We start from the raw sequence: 24,010 nt of genomic DNA on the forward strand, positions 1-24,010 counted from the left end.
GTTACGTAATCGAGGGCGCGATTTTTAAAGTCATTGTTGCCAACCATGGATATATTCGGCGTCATACTGACTAACTGGAATTTAAATTTCGCGCTGGGGATTCAAGAGGTAGCTCTGCTGTAAAAAATGTCAAGTTGCCACATTTATTTATTTATTTCCTGCCATTGTCATTCGTTTTGACACAATAGTTTTGTATTACGAGTTTTTGGTTTAAATGAATTATGTTGTGATACTTTAAGCTTAATTTTTTTTACTAGCAGACCTTGCCGTCGAACATTGCTCTTTTTAGAACCTCTTTTAGTGCGAAGTGTACAAGACAGCTTAATAGCCGTAAAAAACTCATTGCAACTTTATTAGAATATTTTGAATGGGAAAGAGGTAATAATGGCCCTTTATGTCCCTTAAGTGCTGTTAAGGAGGTGAGTTTTGTTGATGTAAATAATAACTGTTTATACCGGGTGCGTCTCAAAAGTGGCTCACCCCTAAATTTTTTTCAGATAAAAAAACGAGATTTGGTACGTTAGTATATGACATAAATTGGGATTGATTGATATATTCAATTGATTTCTGTCACTTCACCGGAAATAACTACAACTTTTGATTTTTAAATGGCTCGGTATTTTTTTACTTTATTCGATTGAAATGACACTCTGAATCGAATGACATATCATATGTCAACTTTTGACATATTCGCTCAAAAACAAATTGTATTTTAAATTTCAATCTAGAGTGCCATGACTGTGTTAAAAACACTAATTTTTAATCAAGGAGCCTTGGAAAAATAGATTTGATCGTCTAATATTTTTAGTGTCTTGCCCTGGCCAGTTAAAAGATGCCCAAATCGTATTTTTAATCAAATCTCAATTTGTTCAAATGGAACGAGGGTGGCTAATTAGCATATTTTGAAAAAGCATTTTTAACGAATAATTTGATACCACACACTTGGTATTTCGAGTCAAATTGTCGTTATGAACCCCATGTTACAATTGCAAATAAACCATATGCGAAAATGTCAAAGTTGACATATGATATGTCATTCGATTCAGAGTGTCATTTTCTATCAAATAAAATAAAAAAATACTGAGGGTGTCATTTAAAAATCAAAAGTTGTAGTCATATCCAGTGAAACCGGAAGTGACAGAAATCAATTGAATACGTCAATCAATCCCAATTCATGTCATATTCTAACATACCAAAGTTATATGGGTGAGCCACTTTTGAGACGCACCCGGTATATTTATAATTAATTTATTTTTGTTTCCTAAAATATTTTGATTAAAAGAAAATATGTAACAGTGGGCAAGGCTGTACCGGTCAAGCTTAACAACGTGACTAAAAGTTTATTTGATATGAACTATAGTTTTTTAATTATTCAAAATTAAAATGTCAAACAAATGTCACTGTCATGCCCAACAAGAGTAAATTCATGGAGTTTGCGTTGAAATTTATGGTGCTGGGCGTCTGTAATAGACTAGAAAAAAAAATAGTGTTTTTGATGTTAAAAAGTTTGGCCAACATAAAGGATATATGAATGGCAGTCAACAGGATGTCATTATTTGTTAAAATCTTCCCTCACTCGTTGGACAAACTATACCAAAATTTGAGAGTTGGATCATTTTTTTAATGTTACTATGCTACTGTATTCTACTAGTGTGAGGTAAAGTTATATTATTAACGTACTTTCTTCCCTCAACTTCATCATGCTCAGGTAGTTCTGTCATCGAATCGCTGTAACATCTGCCCTCGTCGTCTTGATGGTTATACACTGTAGTAAACAAAGTGAGCAAAATATCTTGTACAGATTCCGCTACGTCTGGCGGCTCGTCATCGGCTTGGTCCTTGAGCTGTAGGCGCTTCTTCGAAAGGATTTGTTGTAGGACAAGAGCGTCCTTGTAAATTTGAGAATCGGGCTCGTTGAACTTGCAAGCGTTGTCCAACATTAAACTGAGATCAGCAGCCTAAAAAAGTAAAAATTTCTTAAAAACAATATCCTGCAAGCAAAATCTTTAATTTACTTACAAGATCGTCTACGCTCTCATAATAATTATTTTTCATTTTATGCGCTATTCTTTCCATATCTATAGGATGTCTTATGACCTGAAAGAAAAGGAAATATTTATAAAAAACATTACAATTAATATTCCAAGTAATGATCGCTTACTTCATAATAATCGGGGTATTCCATTCGAGAAGGTAATTTCATAAAAATCTGACACAATTGTCTTTCCCCTTTAGCATCTTTGTAGTCCCTTACTGCTTCATATAAATGTTTTAACGCTTTTTCTAAAGGTGTTAATACCTTCCTTGGCTTATAACTGAAAGAAGAAAATTACTTTACTTCAACACAAGATGTACATTATTAATCATTTAATTTATTAAAACAAATATGTACTTTATCATAGCGCGCTTCTTACAAAACTGTTCCGCATTTTGACATTTCACGTTGGTAACCACAGCTTCAACAAAAAATCCCTAGGCAGTAGATATAAATGTGTTTTCTGAGATAGACACTACATTAGTACGATTGTGATTTCCATAGTAAACTAATATATTAACTAATTAATATGCGTATTTTTTGAAAGAACAACTTAAATATATTTTTCAATAATTACAATTATGTAATTTTAATTTAATCGATTGAAATTAACCCTAAAACTGTTTTTACTCATACAAACTTATTTTTATAAGAAATAAACTTCAATCGAATTATACAATCAAAAAATAAAGACATGATTAAGTTGTTGACACAAATATCATTCAAAATATAGACATACATATACCGGGTGCGCCTCAAAAGTGGCTCACCCCTATTACTTTTTTATTTGTTTAGTGAAAAAAACGAAATTAGGTACGTTCGTATATGACATAAATTAGGATTGATTGACGTATTCAATTGTTTTCGGTCACTTCAGGTTTCACCGGAAATGGCTACGACTTTTGATTTTTAAATGGCAACCCCGGGATTTTTTTTTCTTTATTCGATAGAAAATATCACTCTGAATAGAATGTCAACTTTTGACATTTTCGCATATGGTTTATTTGAAATTATAACTTGTGGTTCGTAACGAAAATTTGACTTGAAATACCAAGTGTGTGGTATCAAATTATTCGTAAAAAAATGATTTTTCCCAATATGCTAATGAGCCACCCTCGTTCCGTTTGAAAAAATTGACATATGATTAAAAATAAGATTTGAGCATTTTCTAATGGGCCAGGACAAGACACTAAAAACATTAGACCATCAAATCTATTTTTCCAAGGCTTCTTGATGAAGAATTAGTGTTTTTAACACAGTCATGGCACTCTAGATTGAATTTAAAAAAAAAATATTAAGCGAGAATGTCCAAAGTTGACATATGATATGACTGATATGATATTGCTATTCAGAATGTCATTTTCTATTGAATAAAGTAAAAAAATGCTGAGGGTGCCATTTAAAAATCAAAAATTGTAGTCACTTCCGGTGAAACAGGAAGTGACCAAAAACAAACGAATACACCAATCAATCCTAATTTATGTCATATACTAACATACCAAATCTCGTTTTTTTATCTGAAAAAATAAAAAAGTTATAGGGGTGAGCCACTTTTGAGACGCACCCGGTATAATAAATATAGATATATTATTCACAGTAGAAAATCCGTGATGAGTAATCCTTTATTTTGACATTAATATACTCTTAACATACAATATAGAGTTTGTTAAAACTTCTAGCAATTATTAAATTTTTAACTTACACTCTAGGAGTAGCTTTCTCTTTTTTCTCTTTCTCTGCCGAAGATAACAGCAAAGGGCCTACTTTGTCCATTAAATGTTTTTCGAGCAGATTTGCGTCATCATATATGGGCGAATTTTCTTCATTAAATTGTCTATATTCAAAAAACACAAATCAGTATATTACTAATCAATAAAAACGAAGTCAAGTTTCTTTAATATCTCATTGAACAACAAAGAATAAATTTAACTACAATACAATAACAATTTACAATAAAAAATCCCTGCTTTTATCTGGGACTGTACAAAGTAATAAAAAAATACCTGCAATTTGAGAACATCAGTTGAAAATCCTTTACGACGTCTTTTTCGCAAGTATATTGATCTCCTTTTATTTTTGCTTCAATTTCCAAAAAATCGATGGGTTCATCAATAACTTCATAATATTCAGCGTACAGTTTCTTTGATGGTTTTTCCATAAAAGCTAACATAGGTTGGCGACCATCCTCACACTAGTAAAAATTCAATTAATTTTATTTAGAACACAATATTTATATTATTACTCTGAATTATATTAACATTTTTTGTTTAATTTAAATTTATTTTTCTGTACAACTACTTGTGTGTAAAGGCGGACTCTGACGACTATACTGTGTACTTGTACAAAAATTTGTTATTGGGATATACTTTGCCATGTTGTGCGACTGGTTTTCTTGTGCAATTATTTGTCACCCGTCGCAGAGCGTGAGCGCCAAGCTGGTTGAAAAAAAAAATGTTGTCTACAAAGATAGTATACTTGCCAAGTATACAAATATTGGCGTACTTGCGAAGTACACGAGTCGTCAGAATCTGCCTTAACAAATAAAACTATTGATCTTTAAAAAAATAACGTTAATGTATACAAATGTTAGGAAACATTATACTTACAGTAAAATCCAACATGTATTTCGCCAAAGCATGCAATCTCCTCTTTAATGGCACAAAATCCTTTGGAGGTCTACCTCTGAGAGGAGTACCCAGAGGACTTACATTTTTAACTTTAGACCCAGCTTTCTTCTTAGATGGTGTATCCAAATCCACGTCACTATTCTATAATTAAAATTTTAAGATAAAGTTTATTCTTGTGACCTAATATACTATAAAGTGATTCATAAAAAAGACAATTGGATCAGAATATTTTAACTCAGAAATTACGTTTAGAAATTTTCAAAGGAATTGTTCTAATTTGATGTCTTAAGACTGCAAATGCTAGACTAGGAATGTTATTTTGTTGGCAGTATTGATGAACGATACAGGTACTGGTTATAGTTTATCTCCCAAAAGAATGTATGACATTAACGACAACTTTTCTGTCAATTTAATTCGAAAGCCTGCCTTACTTTCTTGTCATTGTTCATGTCATTTGTCAAAATCTGATATTCGTTCTCACTGGGCACATCTGTACATCACAATCAAGAGGATTAATGCATGAATTTGAAACAATATAAGTTATTTTCATTAACTTTTAACAAATTTTCGTATGCCGCCATCGTCTTTTTTAGTAAATCAGATTACATTTGAAGGGTCCAGGGAAAAACATGATAAGCGCCATCTTACTAATTTTACAGAAGAGTACTGGACGGCTGGTAGTTACCAGATTCTGTGATCCGTGTATTCTATATTTTTACTAGGCATATACCGTAGGATTTAACAACTTATTGCCCTACAGAATTTATACATTTTCTAGGGAACAGTTAGACCTACTATAATATTGTAAAATCCTAAAATTAAGAAATTGGTGCTTATTAAGTTTTTCCCCTGGACCCTTCATTTGTGTTAGCATGCAACAAAATTAATATTATTAACATATTATAGATATTAAATCGAGAATAGATTTTAATACAGAAAAAAAAGTGTCCGTGCTTACATCATAAAAGTCAAAATGTATTCCCAAAAGATACTAAAGGTGTTTTTCAATTATTAAGAGAACTTAGAAGGTAGCTTAATTGACATTAATTCACTTTAGGTTGGCTATCCTATCCACCTCTAAATATATCTTTACAACTGAACAAAGTAATCCAAGACTTACTTAAAATAGATAAAGAGAAAGTAAAGTCTGTTCAGCCATCGTTCACCGTTACGTCATCATTATTTGTCAAATATGAGTTTTAGTGTGTGTCTGAGATCAGTTCATATTGTTTAGAAAATTTTAAGTACGTTCCTACATTATGGATTGAGCGAGTTCCGCTTTTTCGGCACTTTTTCTTGAACTCTTTATCAGTTATGATCCCTTTAATTCCAATCCTTTCGACTGTTGAAATTCCTATTTGTATAGCATCAGCAATTCGCTATATTATTTAAAAACGCTATAAATTTGTATTTTACATAGAAATATTACATCTTTGCATTGTACTTACTTCATATACGGTGTACACGGGTAAGAGTGTTCTACCAGCGCCTCTTTCTCGAGAAAATATAATTATAAGCTTAGTATGAGCTCTTGTTCATTTTGGTCAAATCTTTGAGACCTTTTTGCAATAAAAAAATTGAATTTTGTTTTACAGCAACAATCAAATTTTAATTTTCACATTGATCGATGTCCGTCAATAAAATTATAGCCCCAAATAATGACAATAATTACTAGAAAGAATGTGCAGTAATTTACGAAATGCCGTAATGACGTCACCAATCTTTCTCATCTGGTTGTCAAATGATTAAGAGAGTTCGACAATATATATGACGTGACGTTGAACAATAGCTGAACCTTCTTTAATTAAGTTTTAGTCACAAACTATACATTTTTTTTCTAAAATTTATGTCAATTACTAATAATTACCAGTATTAATTCTATGTTATGATTGTATTTTTATAAATATACCGCCTTGGGTCACCTTAAATCGGTGGTCTGTATTTTTATGGGCAAAACAAAGAAGCTGTTAAAAGTTAGAAGTTGAACGATCCAATACAGTCAGACACAACTCTGTATCCTCTCTTTAGAATAACCATAGGCACAAAGAAATAATAATAGTAAAAGAGAGAAATATGTCTGCTCACTTTTTGTCCCTTTTGACATATTTGATTTCCATTAGAGTACACGGACCACAAATTTATGATAACCACGTCTGTATATACATATGTGTTAATAAACTCTGGAAGTTTTAGTATATAAAAAAAATAAAGAATATTCAAATTTTTGAAAAAAAAACAATATTGAAAATAGTGTTTAAAACCCTATATACACTATGCGTTGATGCGTCGATGCGAGAACATGAATGAACGACGAACAGAACCGCATGAACAATTTTAGTTACGTTTCCTCCTGAACATTTAAAAAAAGTTCCATAATTAAATTGTGTTTTCTAAAGGTGTTAAAAATGAATGTTGATTGCATGCTGTTGATTAAATAACAACATTAAAGATCACATAAGCATAAGCAAGCAATTAATAAAGCAATAGCATTTATGACGTTTCAATTCTTTGAAGAACTGTTGTAGTACAAGTTAAAACAAGAAGCAGTGCAGTAGCATACCTTGCAATGTTTGTTAGTTTTCTTTAGTGTTACCTGATCGATATCAAGTAGTTCTTGGACCTTTGCCTGCATTGCTTTTTGGAGTTTCACGGTATCCTATAAAAATTACAAGAAAAAAATAGTAATAATGATACAACTATACCGGGAGCGTCTCAAAAGTGGCCCACCCCTATAACCTTTTTTATTTTTTTCAGATAAAAAAACGAGATTTGGTATGTTAGTATATGATATAAATTAGGATTGATTGACGTATTCAAGTGTTTTCGGTCACTTCCTGTTTCACCGGAAATAACTACAACTTTTGATTTTTAAATGACACCCTCGGTAATTTTTTACTTTATTCGATAGAAAATGACACTCTGAATAGAATGACATATCATATGTCAACTTTTGACATTTTCTTATATGGATTATTTGAAATTATTTGAATACGTTTCATAACGATAATTTGACTAGAAATACCAAGTGTATGGTATATATGGCAAATTATTTGTAAAAAAAATTTCCAAATATGCTAATGAGCCACCCTCAATCCATTTGAAAAAATTGAGATATGATTAAAAAGACGACGATTTGGGCATCTTTTAACCGGCCAGGAAAAGACATGAAAAACATTAGACCATCAAATCTATTTTTCCAAAGCTCCTTGATTAAAAATTAATGTTTTTAACACACTCTAGATTGAAATTTCAAATAGGATTTTTTTAAAAGAGAAAATGTCAAAAGTTGGCATATGATATGTCATTCTATTCAGAGTGTCATTTTCTATTGAATAATGTAAAAAAATACTGACTGTGCTATTTAAAAATCAAAAGTTGTAATCATTTCCGGTGAAGTGATCATAAACACTTGAATATGTCAATCAATCCTAATTTATGTCACATAGTAACATACCCAATCTGGTTTTTTATCTGAAAAAATAAAAGATATAGGGGTGAGCCACTTTTGAGACACACCCGGTATATATGAACTATTACCTTATAAATCTTAGAATTAGGCATGTTGTACTTTTTCGCGTTCTCAAACATAATAGTCAAATCTCCCGCGACTTCGCTAATGGTACCATAGGCCTTGTTCATTAACTTTTTCTTGATTTGGGTTAGCGAAACTGGATTTTTAATCTCTTTGTAATAATCTGGGTAAAACTTCCTAGAGGGTAGCTTCCAGAAAGGATCTGATAAATACGATCCATTGGGATGTTCCAATTTACATACAGTTTCAAAAAGCTTCCACTGTGGATTATCTGGATCGGGACACTCCTAAAAATTTAAGAAAATGTAAACCAAGAATCCTTCTGAGGAGCATGGTAAAACTTACAAAATCATTATGATTCTCAACTGGCTTCCCGTTATCTACATCTTCGATATCATGGTCGGATTCCTCATCTTTTAATTGTGCAGCTGCTGCACTATAATTCTTTTGTTTCCGTATTTTAATTCGTTCACTGAACTTGTTAATACCTCTATTTGTTGGAGGTGGAAGAGGTGGCGGAGGTTTACTGGCCTGTTCCATTATTTCTATCCTTTTTTGATTTACAATCTGTAATAAAGATTGTTTCGATTTTAAGATCTTTTATGTATATACAATAAAAAAAAATACAATGAGAGCCCATGTAACAATTTCATTGTCACCTTGTATACAGGTTGTCCCAGGCTGAGCGTGCATTAGAAATTTCTAGAGAACTAAAATATCTAGATTGGAGATTTTTTGCACATCATTGTTTCACAATGTGATCTATCAATTAAAAATATTTTCAATATGGCGGCACTTCCGGAAGTTGACAGCAACTTTCTTATTTTATATGGGTGCCCCCATTTTTTATTACATAGTTAAATTATCTGTAAAATTTTATAAATTTTGATATTAAACACTCTATCCCTAACATTAACCGTTTATGAGAAAAAAATATTTTTGGACGAAAAAAACTGCCTTTCAAAAAAAATTGTATAGCCTAAACGTCAAATTTAGTGATTACCACGGCCACTGTGACATAAAGAGAAAACATGTGGCTATCTATTTCAAAAATTAAATTGTTCGAATGTCATAATAATGGCCGCAGCTGTCATAAAATTGAGCAATAAAGAAATTATCACAAATAATTTTTTTCAAATGGAAACCCACTTAGAAAAATGAAAACTAGTGAAAAGATTTTTGAATTCATTACTTTTTGATTATGCCGAAAATAAATTGTTTTTAATTATTTAAGATTTAGTTTTAAAGCGTACATTTTTCTTGATTTTAACCAGTAACCTACGACTTTAAACGTCAAGTGATATAAAACAATAGATCTGGACATGTCATATTGTGACACTTTGTTTAGAAAGCAGTAAGTCATCGATCATCATTTCCAAGCCATCTTTGCGCTGTCTTTTTTTTGGATTATACGGTATATTATTAATAATATCAATTATTAGATATCACTAAAGAGAGAAAATACGAGATATATTGTTATAAATACACTTTTTAAACTTTTAAGCAGGCAGTATTTATAATATAGGAAATTCAAATAATTAGTTTTCTGACAGTAGGAAACAAATTGTCTGATTGTTTGACACTTAATGTCAAAGGAAGCTAGATAAAATGAAGAAAAATATGTTTTAAAACTAAATCTTAAATATCTTAAAAACGATTTATATCAGATATATAGGAACATGTATAGTCAAAAAGTAACGAATTGAAAAACGTTTTCACTAGTAAAATAAAAAAGGGGGTTTCTATTTAAAAAAAATGATTTATGATAATTTTTTAATAGCTCAATTCCATGACAGCTATCGTCTTTTATGACAATCGTACAATTTAATTTTTGAAAGGCAGTTTTTTTTGTCCAAAAATATTTTTTCTCAAAAACGGTTAATGTTAGGTAGAGTGTTTGATATCAAAATTCATAAAATTTTACAAAGAATTTAATTATGTAATAAAAAACGAGGGCACCCATTTAAAATAAGAAAGTTGCTGTCAACTTCTGGTATTGTGCCGCCATATTGAAAATATTTTTAATCAATAGATCACGTTGTAAAACGATGTGCAAAAAATCTCTGATCTAGATATTGTAGCTCTCTAGAAACTTCTAATGCACGCTCAGCCTGGGACACCCTGTATACACATTTAGTTGTGATTCTCACTTACAAATAATTTATATAATTACCTTTTTTAGTGCTTTTGCATGATTATAAATCTGAGAATTAGGTTCATTAAATAAGCATGCATTTTTACACATTACGACGAGATCTTTTTCCAGAGCAAGTAAATTAGAGTATTGATTGTGTTGAATTTTAATTGCTATTCTTTTTAGATCAATCGGTTGCTCTATCACCTAAAACATATACCATATTGAAAAGATATTTTAACCAACCTCCATCGCAAACAACATACCTCATAGTATTCTGGATACTTCTTTTTCGAAGGTAATAACTGAAAATGGGTGTGGAGCAATTTTTTGTTGTCATCCACAGCAGTCATTACTATATTGAATAATTCTTCAAATGGATTAAAATCTACAAGAATTAAAAATTAGTCAGTCAAAAATTAATTGATTCATACACAGACCTTCACTGTCATTAAAACTGGAATTAGAATTATTCAAACTATTATTGTGATTTGAATTATTTCTTGTAATACTATTTGGCTTCTTTACTATCACTTTATTTTTGGGAGTAACTTTAGAGTTAGACCGTCGGCTTTCTAATTTTGTTTCATGTTTTTTATCCTCTTCGTTATTCAGCAATCTAAAAATAAATATATTAACATTTTTCGCAGCTTAACAAAACAGACTGAGCAATTTACTTCTTTTTAGTATTCAAAAATAAATTCCACATTTCATCCGAATCCTTCCATTCTTGAGTACTTTTTTTATAAAATGCTTTCGTATTATTTACAATTAATTCTATGTCGGATTCCAAATCTCGTACATCCTCATATTCGTCCGTTTTAAGTTTCTGCTGAACTTTTAATAGATCTATAGGGTTATTTACTACATCATAATACCCTAAAAAAAATACATCTTACACAAGTTACAAAAATTACAATAATGATAATTATTTACCTGGTTCCTGGCGCCTTTTTGGGACTCTTATAAATGAATCACAAAGTAGACTACCATCATTTTTCTTATGGTTTCTAATTATATCATACAACTGGTGACATATCTCAATCTAAAAGATCCAGTTAGAATATAAATAGTGTAACAATATATTAACTTACGGGATCAGATTGCTTTTTTCTTCGTTTCAGAGTAGGCCCGCTACTAGTAGAGGCCTCATTGGAATCTAAAGAGTCTTCTTCTTGACGACTAGCAATTGAGCTAGTTCTTCTTCTCTTACTCATGTTTCAATTAGTTTTCTCGCATAATCTAGTAGTCTTTTACTATGAAATCATATTTAGCAGATTAAATTATATATGGAATGTTTTCTTTTAATATTTAAATTATTATATATTTTGTACTATAAAAACATTATAACCCAAACACGTACTGCTTGAAAATACACCAAACAACTTAATTGGGACACAATCCTTCCAAGCACTTAGTAGTAAAATATACACCCGTGTATCTTCACTACCATTTACAGTAATCAAGAAATGAGAACATAGATGTATTTCACATAATGCAAAACTCAAAATACGAATATTTGTAAAGTTTATGTTAGAAAACGGCGGTAACGTTCTCAAAACTTCACAGTCCTAACAATGTATACAAGTTCTTTATTGACTATAATAATCCATTAAAAATACGAGATGTGTTTTCTACACGCACCAAAATATGATAAATTAGTTCCAAACACTTTTACACACCTATAAGGAACAGCTTTAGATGGGATTTCGCAAAAACTAACAAACTATAAAATATCAGAGGTCCCCAAGCCACAGTTTTTAGGTTAACTCTTAATGACATTTGTAGTTCTCTATTATATATTTATAATAATATCCTTCACTTAGGCACTACTATTCGTCAATAACATTTCTTTTCAATACGATTACGGCTTCACAGTGCTTTCTCAAAAACGTTTCCAAAAATACAATAAAATAGGCGCGACAAGCAATTCTTCCACTCAATACTGTTCTAGCCACAATGGCGGCTAACGATGTTTAGAGAGAGACAGATTTATGGGACAAAAAAGAATACAAAAAAGATAGAGCAATCACATAAGAAATGGAAGCTATCAAAGTCAAAAACCCTGTCATCTGTCATCCCAAATTTCCTAACTTGAGATCTATACCACAGAATAGATATCTATTCTTGTGTCTATACGATCTATGGTTAAAATTATGAAAATTTAAAACATTATAGAAACTGAAAGCAGTAGATAATTTTATATCCTTTAAAATCTAGTCCTTTCTTTATTTTTGTGTTGTCTTTCAGTTTTAACTTGAGAATATATCACAAAGGAAATATCTCACAGTAACATAACACAATAAATACTAGGTATATGTATATTTATTTAAATAAAATTATATACATTTATGCATTGTCTTTAAAAGACTTACTTATAATTTCTGAAATTCTAATTTGTCGGGGATGTAAAAATTTCGTTTAAATGATGCTTGTTACATGGGGCATTTGTAAAAAGACTACCTAAAAGAAGAACATACAGATATAAAACAGTGAATTAATCTAATAATAAAACTTACCTATAAACCTCTTTTGTACACTACCTTCATTTGAAATAATTTTACACTCTTCAATGTCAAAGATTTGAAAATCCAAACATCTAAACTTTTCATCTGTTTTATACAATTCATTTGGTCCAGTTGGAACTAAATAAGGTCTCCCTGAGAATGGATTGATGAAATCTGCCCAGTAACCATTATTTCTTAATTTGGAACAAATATTTTTGGCAGTTATTAAAAACTAAAACAAGTTATAAGTATTATCATATACCTACTTCCTTAAATAAAGTACTATCTTACTGTTTGAGCCATTCTTTCAGTTTCAACCTCTTTATTACTTCTTACTTGCTTTAAATCTGGTTTTAAATTAATAGTTATAACAGAAAGTTCACTTTTTTCTAGCGTTCTGTATGGGAATAATTCACAAACAGTTTGTCTTAAGACTGTGGGGCATGTCTGAACTCGAAGGATCATATCTGCTTCTGGACTTTCACCTGACTGATTTTAATATTTCAGAAAAAATAAAATAAAATATTAATAATATATTAAACTACTTACATCATCAATTTGTTCCATTATCAGTTCGTGATGAGTTTTTAATGTGGTTTGTGTATCGTACCAAGCAAGTCCTATATTTCCTCGTAAAAACAAAGGAAACCCATTTGATGCTAACAGTTCGAAACTTGGGTCTCTCCATACTAAATCTGTTGACTCTGGGAGGAATTTAATAAAATTAATACATGTTTATTTAGATTTTTATAAAACAGTTGCATCATTTCTAACCTAAGTGTAAAGCAAAATAAAACCTTTCAGCTTTACTTACCTGCTTCAGGTTTTCTTCCTTTCACAATTTTAAACGGTCCATTTGAGTTATTCACTTTTTTGGAATAACCCCGCACAAATGTTTGTCCATTACAAAAACAGTTTTTTTGAAATTTTGCTAAATAATTTAGAAAACTACGACTTGACATCGTTTGACATTCGCAAATATAAATTTTGATAGATCACCACAGAGCAAATTGGTAAATACATTTTCAATTTTTGAACCAAATGGGAAAATTTCAAGGTCAATTAATTAAAAATAATATTTGAATCAAACAAAAATTTCTGTAGGACTTGTTGAGCAATAAAATATTTTAATACGTTTAGTCGTTTTTTTTTAAGTTAAATATATCTAATTAAATAACTATAACTACTTAAATATGTTTCATAATTATACATAATTTCTGAATTATTATTTTTATTGAATATAATTAAGAGTAACCGTTGTATTCGAAAGGAATCGTGTCGCAAAATACAGTTTACATTTTATACCATAAACGCAGATGAAATAAACAATATTTAATGCATGATTTAAAAAGTAGAAAGTTTTGTAGTTGCATCCACACAGTTCGTTGATTTTGTGAAAGTGGGGCTTAATATCTTATCTATAAGTGGGACAGAGTTTGCAATTCAACATTTATTATTAAAATTTGGCTTAATTAAAAGAAGATCAAAAAATGTCTTCAGAAACAGAAAATACAGATTTGGAAATAATTAAAGAATGGTTAAATAAACAGCATCATTTACCACAAAACATTGGTAAGTAAATACGAATTATTTACGGCATGGTATTCGTACGATCTAATAATTATATCATTTCAGACAAAGCATTAATAAATAGATTTTTGCATACCTGCAAAGATAGTATAGAGCAAACAAAATCTTTAATAGACTTGTTTTACACAATAAGGGCACAAACTCCGGAAATATTTTCAAACAGAGATCCCGCATCGGCAGAAATTCAAGAGATTTTCAAAAATTTGTAAACGATTCTTTTTTAGCACTTGCTCGATAATTTTTATCTTTGATTTTTAGCGATTTTGTTCCAATGCCCACTTTGACTAAAAACAACGATAAAATTTTTGTGTACCATATAAAATCGCCGGATCCGGATAAATATCATTTTATAAACGCATTAAAAGCGTTTTTCATTTTCGCGGATGTAAGAATGGTTATCGAAAAAGAAATACCCAACGGAGAAATACCGATTTTTGATATGACGAACTTTACAATGAAGCATCTTCCAAAAATCAATTTAAACGTTTTGAAAAAATATATGATATATACACAGGTATAATACTAGTCTCATTTTCTAATCATTTTGTCAATAAATATATTTTTTTATGTTTTAGGAAGCGCATCCAATAAATCTAAAAGAAATTCATCTTCTCAACGCACCGCCTTTTTTGGATAGATGCATGCATATGGTTAGGCCTTTTATGAAAACAGAAGTGGGGAAAATGGTAAGAAGTTAACTAAAATCTGTCCAGCGGCAGGCGGCCGGACAGGCAAATTTTATTTACTGTCATTTCTTTCGACGTCGTCTGTCGAAATCTTTCCTTACTCGTCGGACAGACTTTATACGGGGTGTTCCAACATTCCATGGGCATAGAACTACTACGTATTTTTGGAATCAAAATAAGTTCATTGGACACAAAATTTACCTCTATACAAAAGTGGTTTGTATGTCCGCTAGAGGGCGCAAAACTTTAAAAAAATATACAGTGACTATACAGGGTGGCGCCTCTCATACCCCGCGGAGGCTCCAAGGAGAACGACAGTTTGTTTTGTACGTTAATTCAGAGCATTTTTTTAAAATATAGAGAGTTCTACAGGGTGTCCCCAAAAAAGGTTATATATAAAAGTTGCGTTTTTTGTAATGGGAGAAAAATAAAGGTGAGTTTTATAAGAGAAGTATATGTCTAAAATGTAAGGTTTTTGACATATTTAACATTTTCTAGAAATAAAGAACAATTTTTAAATTACAATAAAAGCTACCTAAATTGGAATTTACCCGGTATAGTCTAATATGTAGTTAAATTAACTATTGTACTTTAAGTTAAATTAAAACTTGATCCAAAAAGTTATACAGGGTGAGACAAAATTAATATTGAACATTGGTCACCTTTAAAGGCATGTTACTCTCTTATTTTAAATAGAACACCCAGTATATTATTCCGATATTCAATGGAGAATTCATGTCTCTTCAAAATACTATTAAGGTTGCCTACCCCTCAAACAGATTTGTCTAGATATCTTCACTTACATGATTGGATCTGAGTAGATCTTTATTATTTGATCTAGGTGGCTGTGATATGTCTGACGTTACTACTTCAACATAGCTGTCTAATTAGTCCAACTTTAGCAACTAGTTATCATTTTGTGTCAGTTAAAACAAAAAAATTTCTCAGAAATTTGCCGAAAATGCAAACTAATCCTACATCAGAGAGAATTGATATGATTCTATTAGTTGGTGAATGCAGTGTGCTTTGGTTACTGTAATTAAATATCAGGCTATACAAGGTCAACTAAAATTTAGGTAGCTGTTATCGAAATTTAAAATTTACTCTTCATTTTCGCAAAATGTGAAATATGTCAAAATCCTTAAATTTTAGCTATATGCTTCTTTAATAAAACTCACCTTTATTTTTTTCCTAGAATCCGAAAATCAATTAATATATAGGGTGTTCCATTAAAAAAAACACAACTTTGATGTGTAACTTTTTTTGGGGACACCCTGTATAATTCTATATATTTTTATAAAATGCTTTCAGTTAACCTACATCCGCTGCCAAAATTTCATTTCGATATAAACTACCGTTCTCCTTGGAGCTTGCGCGGCGTATGAGAGGCGCCACCCTGTATATACATATAAAGTCCCTTTAAAAAAATACAATTTTTTTATGACGCCGTTATTCTGATTTGAATGAGATTTTGGATGACTATGTTTTGCTAAATGCTTTTACATTTGACTTTCACAAAAATCAAGAAAAAGTACGGGAAGGGTGAAAACAACCCCCACACCTACAGAAATTTTAGTGTAAATATTTTCCAACTCCACCGGCGACAAATTTTCATTTCGTAAAATGGCCCCTCTAGTATTTACTATATTTTTTGTCCCTTGTAAAAAAGCGCCACATCGCAAATTTTTGGAGAATTTATTTTTCAAAAGCAGACCTACAAATATACAGAGAGTTCCAATATTCCGTGGACATAGAAGAACTACGTATGTTTTTAAATAAAATAAGTTAATTGCACATAATTTACCTTTATACAAAAGTGCTTCGTTTGTCCCTTAGAGGGCAATAAAAAATAAGCCCAAACGTTAATTAATTTAAAATTTACTAATTTTTTTCAGCTTTTTTATGAAGCTTATTAAATAGAATTTGTGTTACTAACATAAAATTCCATATTCTCGCTAACTAGATTATTAGAGCATAATAGATTTTATCCACGACTCGTCTATAATTTGATTATTATACATGAGTTTATGAAATAATAATAATATTCATTATTCACTAGTGAATAATGGTTTCATTATTCACCGCTTCCACGGATATCTCGATCCAAACTCCAAACAAGAGCTGTGCTCGATCCAAACCGCCTTGGACTCAGTGGCGTAGCGTGAGTTAGGGACGCCCGGGGCGGAGAACTTCTAAGAGGGAGGTTTTCCGCCCCTACAGAATCCGTCCGCCTTTTATAACAATTTTTTGTCGCCCCGCAGGTACTTGGAAGGTCGCTGCCCGGGGCGGTCCGCCCCCGCCTTGCTACGCCACTGCTTGGACTGCGATTGTACGCACAAAATAAAAAACAAAGGTGGCTATGAAAGCATTGAAATGCCACGTCACGTTGCGTTGTCGCGCTGTTATGGTTGCTTTAATTCCGAGTTTAATTCAAAACTTATATTAATATTATCTAAATTTGTTTGATAGTCCTGGATAAAGTATAGTATTCTACTCGCATATAATGATTGTTATTCACTTGGATGATTTGACCTTGGGTGATTCACTTGGATGATTTGACCAAACCAAACCAAACCATAAACTTCATACCCGTGAATAACAGCCACCATTATATGCTCGTTGAATAATATACTATTATTTCCTCAAAAAGTATACGCGGTGGCGCTTTTTTAGAAACAAAATATGTGGTAAATACTTTTACGAAAAAAAAGGGTGGTCGGTTGCGTTGGAAAATAGTTATACTAAAATTAATGTAGTTTTTATGAAAGTCAAATGTTAAAGCACGTAGCAAAATATAGACAACCAAAATTTCATTCAAATCGGAATAACGGTTCTTAAAATATCTAAAAAAAAGTGTTTATTTTTTTAAAGTTTGATGCCCTCTAACGGACAAACGAAGCACTTTTGTATAGAGGTAAATTGTGTCCAATGAAATTATTTTGATTCCAAAAATACGTAGTAGTTCTACGTGCACGGAATATTGGACCACCCTGTATATTTTTGCTTAAATTTTGAGAATCATTGGATCTTTTTTGGATTTTCTTTCTTTAACTTTAATCTATAACCTATGTTATCATATGATTGAGATATTATGTTTTTAACTTAAAATTAAACAAATTTCCCAAAAAAGAAATCAAAAAATTTGAATTTGTTTTTCTCGAAAAAAAATCATAGACGTGTTTCTGGTGTCAACCGTTGTGGTGCGCAGTGACACCAAATCTGAGAATTTCTCCCCCAATTTAGGATAAAAAAGAATTATTTTGATTACTTAATTACCTCTGTAATTTTTATTTTATTATTTTGCCTGCCCTGTTGTGATTTGCACAACACGCCACTGGTATGCACCTAACCATGCACTAACCAAATTAAGTCATAGATTATTTATTGAGTATGTCATACAAATTGTTCAAGCAGCTACTTATTCCTTAATACAAACAATTAATATCTTATATTTTGATATAATCAACTAATAAAGTTTTTTTGTCTCTAGATATTTTTTTCTACATATAGCAGATAACAAGGAAAAAATCAAAATTCTGATTATAATTAGTCAAACCAATTAGATTTATTAAATTCACAAAAAAAACACAATAAGCGCCTGTTAATTGATTATTAACATTAATTTGTCAGCATGAAACGAGAAATTTTATTTTTTAGTGCAAACTATTTTCATGATCTTTTTAATATCCGTGCTACAGGGTGTTTTCTATCTAGAGAAAAAGCTAATTAAATAGCTATATTTGGTTTTAGTCATCTATTGATATTGCTATAACATAGTGACCAAGCTGGGTTTGTAATAAAAACTTGCGTAATTTTCTAACTATCAATGAAAGCTTACACAGGGTGTCCCACTAAGAATAGCTCTCGGCTGTATCTCGGAAACTATTAGCCGTAGAGCCTACGGAAAAAAATATTTATAACTAAAGGGGCTATAAGAAATTGTTGGAAATTATTTTCAAGTTTGTAAAACGGACGTTTGTGTAACGTACTCCACAGGATGATTCAAACTTTTACCAAAATATCAACATGTTCTTTTCTTTCGTATAATTGACCCAATTAAAAGCCAATTAATTTAGATACAAATTACTTAAAAAAATCATCAAAATCGGTACACTAGAACACAATTTATAAAACTTTAAAATACATGAAAATTTAAAGGTGCCCGATCTCCGTGTCGGTGAGTGTATTAACAATGTAATTAATTAATTTATTGATCTACAGGGTGTTTCAAAAAACATGTGCCATCTCTCGTGGGGAGATTCCTCACGTAAAAATAAGATTTATTTTTCATATCAACATAGGTCCGATTCTGCTTTGTTTCGTAGCTACAGGGTGTTAAAGTCTTAATAATCTTTCGAGTTATTATAATTTTCTTTTAGTGGTTCGAATGTAATTTTGAGGGTGAAAGTTACTATATGTGCTACATATTTTAATGCTAAAAAAGTGTCGATAAATTCATCAGGGACGTGCATATGGGTTATCACTGGACTCTTTTCTTTTGATATCAAAATTGTGTAGGCCTTTTAATGCCAATTAAAAGTTATCTCTTGATATTTTGTCGAATTCGGCCTCCTTGATGAGGTAAACTCAATTATATTAATCACAATTATTAAAATTAAAATAAAAATAAAATTAGTAAATTATATATTTCACTTAATTTATTATTTACCTAATTAAATATTATTACTATTAGTTATTATTACTATTAGTCCAACCTACAGCAATTTTACATAAAAAATAATGGTGTTTAAGGTAATTACAAAAAAAAACTAATTTTAAAAAGTATTACATTCTGTAACTTTAAAACTATGCATTTCCATACCCATATTTATAGGAACTTTTTTTCATATTTTTTGATGAGGAATCAATGAGTACTTATCTAAAACTTTTGCAAGTTTATTATATTAATTTATTTTAAAGGTTTCTATAAGACTTGGATCAAGGCAAATTAATAAAATTGCGTTTATCTTATCAAGGAGGTCGAAATTGACAAAATATTAAGAGACAACTTTTAATCGGCATTAAACTGCTTACACTATTTCGCTAATAAGAGAAAAAAAAATATGTCGCATTTATAGTAACTTTTACTCTCAAAATTTCATTCGAAACACTAAAAGTACAAACGGCCTAGCTACGTTGAAACACCGGTTCCCATTAGAACACCGAAGTTAAGCGACGTAAGGCGATACTGGTGGATGGACGGGTGACCGGTTCGAAACTGTATCGTGCTGTTGTCCAGGGGAAAAGTGTAAAATCTATTGATACACACTGCTCATTCACGCCGGTTCGAGGCCGGATGAGATCGGATATCTCGTGAGTAAGAGTTGATTTAGACACTTCCTAAGTCGGTAGGCCATTGACCATGATATGGCCGAGGACCGCGGTTCGAATTCCGCGTAAATAAAGTAGGCCCCGTCCAGATTAGCCCTGGCAGCAAAAAGGAGACGTTAACTGAAATCTTTACTTTACTTTTACTTTTACTAAAAGTACATGCAAGAAAATTATAATAAATCGTAAAAATATTAAGACTTTAACACCCTGTATCTACGAAACAAAGTAGAATCGGACCTATGTTGATATGAAAAATAAATCTTGTTTTTACGTGAGGAATCTGTCCACGATAGATGGCACATGTTTTTTGAAAAACCCTGTATATAATAATAAAAAAAAGAATGAAATTATTGGGCAACCTACAATAGATTAGCCATGAAACATGGCTAAAATACAACTATGTTTCATGGCTAATCTTACTGTAGGTTGCCCAATAATTTCATTCTTCTTTTTTATTATAGTCCCCACGATAACATCTTTTAAAAAACTGCATATTTTTTAGATCCACACTCACTTACCTCATTCTGAAACACTATATGACTATGTATCTAAAGATTTACTTCCAGAAGAATACGGTGGTACTGCTGGGAAAATATGTGATATTAAAGCTTGGTGGTTGAAGAAAATTATGGAACACAGGGATTACATAATCGATGAAACAAGATGGAGAGTTGACGAAAGCAAAAGACCTGCTAATAATAATAATTCAGCTAAAGCAATGTTTGGGTTGGAGGGAAGTTTTAGGTCATTAGCTATAGATTAAATATTATACGTTTATGATATTTATATACTTACTTTTTTGTTGTATACAATATTATATATTTTTTTATTATAAATATTCATTTATAGAGTGTGAATATTAAATAAGTGCAAATATTTTCGGGCTGGTAGATCTCGATAAAAGAAACATATTATATTTTCTTTTTACCGTTTTTCAAATACTAAGTCCAAAATAACTGAGTTATATTACTTTGAAAATCTCCAAAAAAATATATTTGCTTAAATTTTAAGAACTACTGGATCTTTCTTGTAATTTTAATCTACTACCTTTGCTGCCATATTATCATGAAATTATGTTTTTTAATTAACAACTAAAGAAATTTTCAAAATATTCCAAATTTAAAAAAAAATCGATAAAACATCATAATCGTTTTTCTCTGGGTTCGAAATGTACTACCCCTAAAAATATGTGCACTTATTTAAGACTCACCCTGTATTTGTACAAGTGGTGCTGAACTAAAACGAACAAATCGTATTTTAAAGCTTTAACAAGTTTATATTTATTTTCAATAAAAACATAACAAATAGAAGAAATTATAAAAACGAAATCCAAAAATACAGTCGTTATAAAAAAATATTCAGCCTTTTCTGGAGTACATGCTATAAAACTATGTCAGGCTGACCGTCCAGACGTTTGTTTAGATTATATCATTCCAATTACAACCTAAAACACAAAACTCTTCGTCGTAAAATTGTTTGAATTAGAGATTGCATTTATTAAAGTGTGCTTTTATTTCATTTAAACCTTTGTATATTTATGTCCCATGATATATTGACATAACAATTTTGAATAATTAATTATGACAGAGTGAACAGCTCCTTTTTTATACTATTTGATTATAAAAGAACCTAAATTACCAGGTACTTAACACACGAGATCTATTTTAAATCGATTATAATTTTTTCTCGCAGATATACCGGATGTTTTTCAAAAGTGACTCACCCCTATAACTTTTTTATCTTTTTTGATAAAAAAACGAAATTTGATATATTGGTAAAAGACAAATATCAGGATTGATTGACGTTTTCAATAACTTTCGGACACTTCCTGTTTCACCCACCGGAGATGACTACAACTTTATATTGTTAAATTGTACTCCCGGTATTTTTTTTTTGCATTATTTGAGAAAGCCCAGAGCGTCACTAAATATAACGACAATTTGACTCGAAATACCAAGTACGTGATACAAAATTATTCGTAAAAAATGCTAATGAGCTACCTTCATTCAATTTGATAAAATTGAGTTATGATTAAAAATACAACTTGGTCATCTTTTTACCGACCCGGAAATGACACGAAAAACATTAGACTACCAAATCTATTTTTCCAACGCTCCTTGATTAGATATTAATGGTTTTAACATTCCCATGGCACTCCAGATTGAAGTTTAAAATAGGATTTTTTTTTAATTTTGATAGATATAAACAATAATTAATATCTTATATTTTGATATAATCAAGTAATTAAGATTTTTCTCTATATATTTTTTTCTACACTTAGCAACAAGGAAACAAGGAAAACAAGCAACAAGGAAAACATCAAAATTCTAATTATAATTAGTCAAACCCATTAGACTTATTAAATTCACAAAAAAAAACATATTAAGCGCCTGTTAATTGATTGTAACCACTGATTTGTTATAGTCCGTTCCAATGGAGCTGATAGCACAGATCGAGGGTTCGGACCATAAAATAGTTGTAAACCATAGGGGCAGGAACTACCTGCCCCGTAACCTGTACCCATTGTCATTAAAATAAAAAAACTCGTAATATTTATATATAAGTACCTGTATAGAGTAAAATTTGAAATAGTTAGCATTCGGCAACTAGCAAGTAACGTCTATTCGTCTAATTAAGATGGCTTCAAGTTCAAGTTTTTCTCCAATTCCTATTCAACGAGTTAGCAAAAGTGCATATTCCTTGCGGGAAAAAACATTAATCCTGAACGTTCATGATGCTCTTCTGCGCCAAAACCCCGCAAGTTCTGTTCGTGACATAATTACTGTGCCAATATGATAGGGGTAGGAGAATCAACGATTTATAGATTTTTACGTGATAGAAAATGCCGGAACCTCAGTGAGCCTATTCCTCACCCGGGAAAGAAATCATTAGAAATTGACGACGATGTTAAAAACAGTGTTCGTAGAAAAGTGCATGGTATGTATTTCACAAAAGAAATACCAACGTTGGACAAGATTGTGCAAGCCGCCCAGGATGACGAAAACCTGCCACAACTATCAAGAACTAGAGTATGGAGAATTCTTCATGGAATGAACTTTCGGTGGGAAAATCAGAACAGAAAATCTTTTTTTATTGATAGGCCGGATATTGATTGCTGGAGACACGAATACTTAAGGTCAATCCGAAAATATCGCAACGAATATAAGAATATTTTCTATTTGGATGAAACCTGGCTAAATGAAGGACACACCGTATCGAAAGTCCGGCAAGATAAAAATATAGTGAATTCCCGATAAGCTGTCATGGAGGGTTGGTCAACGGGATTAAAGCTTCCGTCTGGAAAGGAACGCAGGCTTATTATAACCCATATAGGCAGTGAAAACGGATTTTTGGATCAAGGATTATTGGAATGTCAATCTAATTCAAGCAAAAACTACCACGAAGAAATGACGGCTGATGTTTTTGAGGAATATTTCCTACAAATGATCGAATATATTCCCCACAATTCAGTTATTGTAATGGATAACGCCAGCTATCATTCTCGATTAGTAGAGAAGCTTCCTACAAGTTCATGAAAAAAAGCGGCGATAATTGAGTGGTTGCAGTG

The 24,010-nt window shown here is 31.1% G+C and overlaps 4 protein-coding genes across 7 annotated transcripts in view; 1 reads left to right on the forward strand and 3 right to left on the reverse strand.

Annotated features, from left to right (window-relative positions):
- LOC115879807 (protein polybromo-1) overlaps nucleotides 1-12,301 on the reverse strand; it is a 37,464-nt gene extending 25,163 nt beyond the window's left edge. For 2 of the 4 annotated variants that reach the window (XM_030896810.1, XM_030896809.1), the window contains exons 1-15: nucleotides 11,423-12,301; nucleotides 11,265-11,373; nucleotides 11,006-11,207; nucleotides 10,769-10,947; nucleotides 10,595-10,716; nucleotides 10,368-10,535; nucleotides 8,540-8,761; nucleotides 8,200-8,481; nucleotides 7,223-7,318; nucleotides 4,642-4,803; nucleotides 4,039-4,226; nucleotides 3,738-3,869; nucleotides 2,162-2,315; nucleotides 2,020-2,097; nucleotides 1,681-1,958 (exon numbers count right to left, since the gene is read on the reverse strand). In XM_030896810.1, the coding sequence (XP_030752670.1) occupies nucleotides 1,681-1,958; nucleotides 2,020-2,097; nucleotides 2,162-2,315; nucleotides 3,738-3,869; nucleotides 4,039-4,226; nucleotides 4,642-4,803; nucleotides 7,223-7,318; nucleotides 8,200-8,481; nucleotides 8,540-8,761; nucleotides 10,368-10,535; nucleotides 10,595-10,716; nucleotides 10,769-10,947; nucleotides 11,006-11,207; nucleotides 11,265-11,373; nucleotides 11,423-11,545 (2,495 nt within the window). In that variant the 5' untranslated portion in view covers nucleotides 11,546-12,301. The remainder of the gene's footprint in view (nucleotides 1-1,680; nucleotides 1,959-2,019; nucleotides 2,098-2,161; nucleotides 2,316-3,737; nucleotides 3,870-4,038; nucleotides 4,227-4,641; nucleotides 4,804-7,222; nucleotides 7,319-8,199; nucleotides 8,482-8,539; nucleotides 8,762-10,367; nucleotides 10,536-10,594; nucleotides 10,717-10,768; nucleotides 10,948-11,005; nucleotides 11,208-11,264; nucleotides 11,374-11,422) is intronic. The other 2 variants (XM_030896806.1, XM_030896808.1) reach the window with 2 other exon arrangements.
- A 334-nt stretch (nucleotides 12,302-12,635) lies between these two features.
- Nucleotides 12,636-13,836, reverse strand: LOC115879724 (methylmalonic aciduria and homocystinuria type D homolog, mitochondrial-like). The gene is made up of 5 exons (XM_030896684.1): nucleotides 13,650-13,836; nucleotides 13,385-13,539; nucleotides 13,127-13,324; nucleotides 12,848-13,067; nucleotides 12,636-12,791 (listed from the first exon to the last, which is right to left on the reverse strand). The coding sequence occupies exons 1-5, from the start codon at nucleotides 13,795-13,797 to the stop codon at nucleotides 12,721-12,723; spliced, it is 792 nt and encodes a 263-aa protein (XP_030752544.1). The 5' UTR covers nucleotides 13,798-13,836; the 3' UTR covers nucleotides 12,636-12,720.
- A 227-nt stretch (nucleotides 13,837-14,063) lies between these two features.
- Nucleotides 14,064-21,945, forward strand: LOC115879722 (alpha-tocopherol transfer protein-like). The gene is made up of 5 exons (XM_030896683.1): nucleotides 14,064-14,407; nucleotides 14,471-14,630; nucleotides 14,684-14,939; nucleotides 15,001-15,111; nucleotides 20,945-21,945. The coding sequence occupies exons 1-5, from the start codon at nucleotides 14,326-14,328 to the stop codon at nucleotides 21,203-21,205; spliced, it is 870 nt and encodes a 289-aa protein (XP_030752543.1). The 5' UTR covers nucleotides 14,064-14,325; the 3' UTR covers nucleotides 21,206-21,945.
- The window catches only part of LOC115879721 (probable E3 ubiquitin-protein ligase HERC1), a 68,050-nt gene continuing 65,737 nt past the window's right edge, over nucleotides 21,698-24,010 (reverse strand). Inside the window, exon 65 of the mRNA XM_030896682.1 lies at nucleotides 21,698-21,886. The gene's annotated coding sequence lies outside the window, so the exon portion shown is untranslated. The remainder of the gene's footprint in view (nucleotides 21,887-24,010) is intronic.

The sequence above is a fragment of the Sitophilus oryzae genome, unplaced genomic scaffold (genome assembly GCF_002938485.1).
Source record: "Sitophilus oryzae breed Bouriz unplaced genomic scaffold, Soryzae_2.0 scaffold_1586_pilon_pilon, whole genome shotgun sequence".
NCBI lineage: Eukaryota > Metazoa > Arthropoda > Insecta > Coleoptera > Curculionidae > Sitophilus > Sitophilus oryzae.

Excerpts from the sequence above, each read along its gene's own strand:
- LOC115879722 (XM_030896683.1), top strand. The coding sequence starts at position 14,326 with ATGTCTTCAGAAACAGAAAATACAGATTTGGAAATAATTAAAGAATGG. Across the intron at positions 14,631-14,683 it reads CAAGAGATTTTCAAAAATTT|CGATTTTGTTCCAATGCCCA; the intron begins GTAAACGATTCT and ends TTTGATTTTTAG. Across the intron at positions 15,112-20,944 it reads AAACAGAAGTGGGGAAAATG|ATCCACACTCACTTACCTCA; the intron begins GTAAGAAGTTAA and ends CATATTTTTTAG.
- LOC115879724 (XM_030896684.1), bottom strand. The coding sequence starts at position 13,797 with ATGTCAAGTCGTAGTTTTCTAAATTATTTAGCAAAATTTCAAAAAAAC. Across the intron at positions 13,540-13,649 it reads AGGAAGAAAACCTGAAGCAG|AGTCAACAGATTTAGTATGG; the intron begins GTAAGTAAAGCT and ends AATTCCTCCCAG. Across the intron at positions 13,068-13,126 it reads CTGAAAGAATGGCTCAAACA|TTTTTAATAACTGCCAAAAA; the intron begins GTAAGATAGTAC and ends AACTTGTTTTAG.